The sequence below is a fragment of the Oncorhynchus kisutch genome, unplaced genomic scaffold, assembly GCF_002021735.2.
Source record: "Oncorhynchus kisutch isolate 150728-3 unplaced genomic scaffold, Okis_V2 scaffold3041, whole genome shotgun sequence".
NCBI classification, from domain to species: Eukaryota; Metazoa; Chordata; class Actinopteri; order Salmoniformes; family Salmonidae; genus Oncorhynchus; species Oncorhynchus kisutch.
The window spans coordinates 13,788-20,062 of NW_022264986.1; the positions used below are offsets into that span (position 1 = coordinate 13,788).

Consider the following 6,275-nt stretch of genomic DNA (forward strand, 5'->3'; position numbering starts at 1 on the left):
CATATTTACACACACCGTATACCGTTAACGCACGGGTCCATATTTACACACACCGTATACCGTTAAAGCACGGGTCCATATTTACACACACCGTATACCGTTAACGCATGGGTCCATATTTACACACACCGTATACCATTAAAGCACGGGTCCATATTTACACACACCGTATACCGTTAACACATGGGTCCATATTTACACACACCGTATACCGTTAACGCACGGGTCCATATTTACACACACCCTATACCGTTAAAGCATGGGTCCATATTTACACACACCGTATACCGTTAACGCACGGGTCCATATTTACACACACCGTATACGTTAAAGCACGGGTCCATATTTACACACACCGTATACCGTTAACGCATGGGTCCATATTTACACACACCGTATACCATTAAAGCACGGGTCCATATTTACACACACCGTATACCGTTAACGCATGGGTCCATATTTACACACACCGTATACCATTAAAGCACGGGTCCATATTTACACACACCGTATACCGTTAACGCATGGGTCCATATTTACACACACCGTATACCATTAAAGCACGGGTCCATATTTACAACACACCATATACCGTTAACGCATGGGTCCATATTTACACACACCGTATACCGTTAACGCACGGGTCCATATTTACACACACCGTATACCGTTAAAGCATGGGTCCATATTTACACACACCGTATACCGTTAACACATGGGTCCATATTTACACACACCGTATACCGTTAACACATGGGTCCATATTTTACACACACCGTATACGTTAACGCACGGGTCCATATTTACACACACCCTATACCGTTAAAGCATGGGTCCATATTTACACACACCGTATACCGTTAACGCACGGGTCCATATTTACACACACCGTATACCGTTAAAGCACGGGTCCATATTTACACACACCGTATACCGTTAAAGCACGGGTTCATATTTACACACACCGTATACCGTTAACGCACGGGTCCATATTTACACACACCGTATACCGTTAAAGCACGGGTCCATATTTACACACACCGTTATACCGTTAAAGCACGGGTCCATATTTACACACACACAGTTGCTTGGAATAGAATCGCTCTTGTCCCGCTATAGTCACCATCACACCACACCAGTATCACGACCTGACAGCCAGAACCCCCGCTCAAGTGCAAATTAGTACTGTGGCCACTTGTGGTGGAAGCAGAGAAAGAGGGGGAACCATTGACACTAGAGCAAGAGAGAGGCTTTAGGATCCAATAACTACATGTTGTTTCCTATCCAGGAGAGAGAGAGGGAGGGCTTTAGGATCCAATAACTACATGTTGTTTCCTATCCAGGACAGGAGAGAGAGGGAGGGCTTTAGGACCCAATAACTACATGTTGTTTCCTATCCAGGAGAGAGAGAGGGAGGGCTTTAGGATCCAATAACTACATGTTGTTTCCTATCCAGGACAGGAGAGAGAGGGAGGGCTTTAGGATCCAATAACTACATGTTGTTTCCTATCCAGGAGAGAGAGAGGGAGAGGCTTTAGGACCCAATAACTACATGTTGTTTCCTATCCAGGAGAGAGAGAGGGAGAGGCTTTAGGACCCAATAACTACATGTTGTTTCCTATCCAGGACAGGAGAGAGAGAGGGAGAGGCTTTAGGACCCAATAACTACATGTCGTTTCCTATCCAGGACAGGAGAGAGAGAGAGGCTTTAGGACCCAATAACTACATGTTGTTTCCTATCCAGGACAGGAGAGAGAGAGAGAGAGGAGAGGCTTTAGGACCCAATAACTACATGTTGTTTCCTATCCAGGAGAGAGAGAGAGGGAGGGGCTTTAGGACCCAATAACTACATGTTGTTTCCTATCCAGGAGAGAGAGAGGGAGGGGCTTAGGACCCAATAACTACATGTTGTTTCCTATCCAGGAGAGAGAGAGAGAGAGGGGCTTTAGGACCCAATAACTACATGTTGTTTCCTATCCAGGAGAGAGAGAGGGGCTTTAGGACCCAATAACTACAATTACTACATAACGTATCCATACTCCACTGCAGCTGATCAGGTGTGGATCGTCCTGTAGTCTCGTCTTCGCTCTCTTCCAAGAAATTCAGAGGAAACCATTAACAACTGGAGGGTCTCAACTAACAAACAACTGAAAACATTGGCTTGACACACTGCCATCTTGAGTAGACGACAGTTTCATCAGGTCCAGCCGTATGCACAGACCCCATAATCCAGTAGGAAGTCTGTGGCAGCTACTGTGACTGTGTGTGTTGTGTGTCGTGCCTGTGGTTTCAGCGAGGCGCTGAGGCAGCAGTGTGTGACACTTAAGTCACACGGGTGGTTTGGCAACACACACAGATCCTCAGCAATGCGTCTCCTCTCCCAGCATCAGTCTTTTGAACAGCCTGCGACCACAACGACACGCCTGGACAGCAGCCTACTGACTCCACTGCTATTCAACAGGCTCACACACACACACCTCATACAGCATCCAGTTAACTAGAAGGAATCACCAGGCATATGTTTGAGGTTAGTTATTCATTATGAAACAGTTCAAGTGTTTCAGTATCACATCAAGTGTGGGGTATAAGTGGAAGACTCCAGTGGTTTAGACACTACACTCAAATGTATCTACTTTCCAACCTATTAAGAGGAAGTTAATGTCAGGGCAGACAGACACCCACGGCTCTCGTAGAAAGTACTCAAACGCTCTTTGATACAACGACTGTGCGCTTCCTCAACAATATGTTGCATTGAAATGAACTGGGAACTCTTTCTACAAAAAAACAACAGTTTATTGAATGATCATCAACTGTACATTATGTTCAGTGCTGACACAGTTTTGCTACATACTTTGGTTGTGAATTGGAGACGCTCACACTTCACCCCTCGTTATGACTGAAGGAAAGGCGGGTATTGGGGCGCAGTGAACAATTTGAGTGTTCCCCCCAACAGCTGAACGGTGGAGGAAGATATTCCCCTTAGACACAGAGCATCTTACCCTCAGTACCATTTGGGCACCAAACAGATCCGCGTACAGAGGCACCTTCATCCTACTCGGTACTGAACATTATGTAGATGCTGGTCACAATGCTTACTTCTGTTGTACATTTTGAAAGATCCTAATAGCCAACCCTAGCACTTAACAGGCACTGTATATCGACTGGAATCCAAGTCCGGTTATGATGATGTACTGATAAATGAGGATAGAGGATCAAATCAATGGATTCCATAGAAGCATGTTCCTCCTTAACCCCCCCGTCTAGAATGACCCTGTGGGTTGTTCTACATCAGATTTAGGTCCAGACTCAATGTTCAGATTGTGTCCAGCCAGCCATATGAACTGGGGAAGCCGCCGATAAGCCCAGTCCGTCAGCCCGTACTAGTTCAGATTGTGTCCGGCCAGCCATATGAACTGGGGAAGCCGCCGAAAAGCCCAGTCGTCAGCCCGTACTAGTTCAGATTGTGTCGGGCCAGCCATATGAACTGGGGAAGCCACCGATAAGCCCAGTCCGTCAGCCCGTACTAGTTCAGATTGTGTCCGGCCAGCCATATGAACTGGGGAAGCCGCCGAAAAGCCCAGTCCGTCAGCCCGTACTAGTTCAGATTGTGTCGGGCCAGCCATATGAACTGGGGAAGCCACCGATAAGCCCAGTCTGTCAGCCCGTACTAGTAATAATCCAGTAGAATTTAAGTCCATCGTTCAACATCAACCAGACGACCCAAACACCATCCAAGACGTAAAAGAGACGGGTCATAAAAGGGCACAGAGAAAGTAGTAGTAAGCAGTAATAATAGGTACTTATTTACTATCTCTCTCTCCTCCTCTCCGACCCCCCAGTCTCCTCTGATAGGCCGGTCCAAGCGGGTCCTGTGGTATTCCACAGAGTTCCGTGGCTCTGCCTGAGCCGGCAGGCTCCACTTCCCAGACATTTTTGTAGCTCCCCAAAAAAAAGGGCAACATCCCAAAACTCACATTTGAATCTCCACAAACGTGTTCTGGTTGACCATTTAGTTTTTGGAGAGACATTTCCATTTGATTTGGAAAAAGGTCAGCCTGGAGAACGTGCTTCAACACCCTCAAAAAAAAAATTCAAAAAAATGCTTATTCTACTTTCTGTTCTCCCTTGAATATCAAGCAGAAGGGAGAGGCCGAAAGCAAAAACATCACAAGTACACCAGGACATGAAAATAGATATATATATTTATAATATATATATAAAATGTCTTTATTACTCCATTATGTACAATTTTCACAAGACGTCCAGGGAGCAACTGTTGTAAAGACAAAGCACCGCTTCGTCCAGTCATATTACAGAAACATTCATCACCTTCAAAAATAAACCCTCCAAAAACAGGCCCAGGAACAGATCAAACAACAGCAAGACAATTTACATCTTCAGTGCCCATTGGGTTACAGTCTGCACCCGATAGCCAATCATAGCCAGGCCAACTGCCAAGCAGAGTTCATGGTGCCTTCTGAGCACCAATCCGGGAGCCGACATGGTCTGTAGTCCAATCCCTGGTGGTCTTTGAGGTTAGGGGGTGTGGTGAGTGAAGTAAGAGGAGGAGGAGGGGCTAGCAGCTCCCCTCGTCAGGCCACTAGGAGGAGGGGTCAAACTGGTGTTCCTAGTAGATCACCTCGTACACTGTGGCCTTCTTGTCTCCAGAGCCCGTCACGATGTACTTGTCGTCTGCAGAGATGTCGCAGCTCAGGACGGAAGAGGACTCCTTTGACTGTTGAGGTAAAGGGTAAAAAAACACGTTAGCGATCCTATTCAGAGCACATCATGTGTTTGCCTGAACTAAACGTGTCCAAAGTGACCATCTGTCTTGGTTGGTCTGAAAGACAATTCTCTGAACAATACTGATAGTCACTTTAAACTATGCCACTTTGTTTACATACCCTACATTACTCATCTCATATCTATATACTGTACTCTATACCATCTACTGCATCTTGCCTATGCCGTTCTGTACCATCACTCATTCATATATCTTTATGTACATATTCTTTATCCTTTACACTTGTGTGTATAAGGTAGTAGTTGTGGAATTTAGTTAGTTATTACTTGTTGGTTATTACTGCATTGTCGGAACTAGAAGCACAAGCATTTCGCTACACTCGCATTAACATCTGCTAACCATGTGTATGTGACAAATAAATTTGATTTGTTGGCTTTCCAGATTACAACTGACAGTGGGTGGGGTTTCCATGCTGCTGGTCATGTCCCAGGATTGTGAGCATCTATGCGTGTTTGAGAGTGTGTATATTCATGTGTGTGTTATTGATTGGAGTACCTGGAATATGCTGGCACCGTACGGAGTCCTCCAGGCATTCAAGAGGTTGTCCTTCCCCGTGCTCACAAACCATTTACCTTTAAACACAGGACATGATACATGAGTCCAGGTTGCCCTCACCAAGCAGGACAGGCCTGCACAAGACTCCAAGCACCAAAATGCAAGTCCACATGGTTTAACATTTAGTAGCTAACCCAATACAACTGATGTGGGGCAGTTGGTATTACTTGTTGGTACAGTGGAAGTACCAACTAAACAATGTGGTTCAATTCCTTGAGAAAAAAGGTTTCTACACTTGAACTACATAAACAGAGGTTATAAATGACGTCTAGCACCCTGGACATGTTTCTTACCACAGTAGGCGAACTTCAGCGAGAGGACGCAGCTCTCATGCAGGTGGAGCTGGTACTTGTCCGGCTTGGTGTGATGGAGAACCTCCACGTTGCTGCTCTCCATGCCCACTGCCAGCCACTCCCCTGTGGGGCAGTAGCCTAGAGAGAAGATCTGGGAGGAGACGGGAGGGGGGGTGAACCAGGGCAAAATAGAGTGTGTGTGTGTGTTATGGGATGCAGCGGTACACGGCAAAGGTATGTTGTCAAACCATTCGGTACACCCCCTACGGTTCAATATGCACGTGAACCGCGGAATTACGATACGCCTGTCATTTTCAGGTCATTTCCAACACGTGCTCATTGCGCTGACTACAGGCACGTTGTACATTCAGATCTGCAGAACCAGACACGCAGCTTGTGGTCGTTAAGGGGCGCCTGATGGCCGACAAACTTTACTCAACAGCAATGTCTCAAAATGTGGCAACCGCAGTGACAGCAACCCCCCTCCCCCTTAAAACAACCAATGGACGATTTGCACTGACATCTCAGTAGGAAACCTCCCTAAAGGGGCCCCATGAAGAGAGAGGAAACTAAAAACAAATTCTCTCAGCTCCCAACGTGACAATGGGGAGACAGAGAGACGC

At 46.2% G+C, this 6,275-nt stretch overlaps 1 protein-coding gene across 1 annotated transcript; it reads right to left on the reverse strand.

Moving 5' to 3' along the window:
- Positions 1 to 4,057: 4,057 nt before the first annotated feature.
- On the reverse strand, positions 4,058 to 5,813 carry LOC116371240 (transducin-like enhancer protein 3). Its single transcript, XM_031820100.1, has 3 exons — positions 5,653 to 5,813; positions 5,300 to 5,376; positions 4,058 to 4,735 (listed from the first exon to the last, which is right to left on the reverse strand). Exons 1-3 carry the CDS (start codon positions 5,753 to 5,755, stop codon positions 4,628 to 4,630), a joined length of 288 nt encoding a protein of 95 aa, XP_031675960.1. The 5' UTR covers positions 5,756 to 5,813; the 3' UTR covers positions 4,058 to 4,627.
- Between the last annotated feature and the right edge of the window lie 462 nt (positions 5,814 to 6,275).

Bases quoted from the DNA above. Each gene is read 5' to 3' on its own strand.
- LOC116371240 (XM_031820100.1), bottom strand. From the start codon at position 5,755: ATGGAGAGCAGCAACGTGGAGGTTCTCCATCACACCAAGCCGGACAAG. The intron at 5,377-5,652 runs GTAAGAAACATG...CTGTGTTTAAAG, and splicing joins GCTGAAGTTCGCCTACTGTG to GTAAATGGTTTGTGAGCACG. The intron at 4,736-5,299 runs GTACTCCAATCA...TTACCTCAACAG, and splicing joins ACGGTGCCAGCATATTCCAG to TCAAAGGAGTCCTCTTCCGT.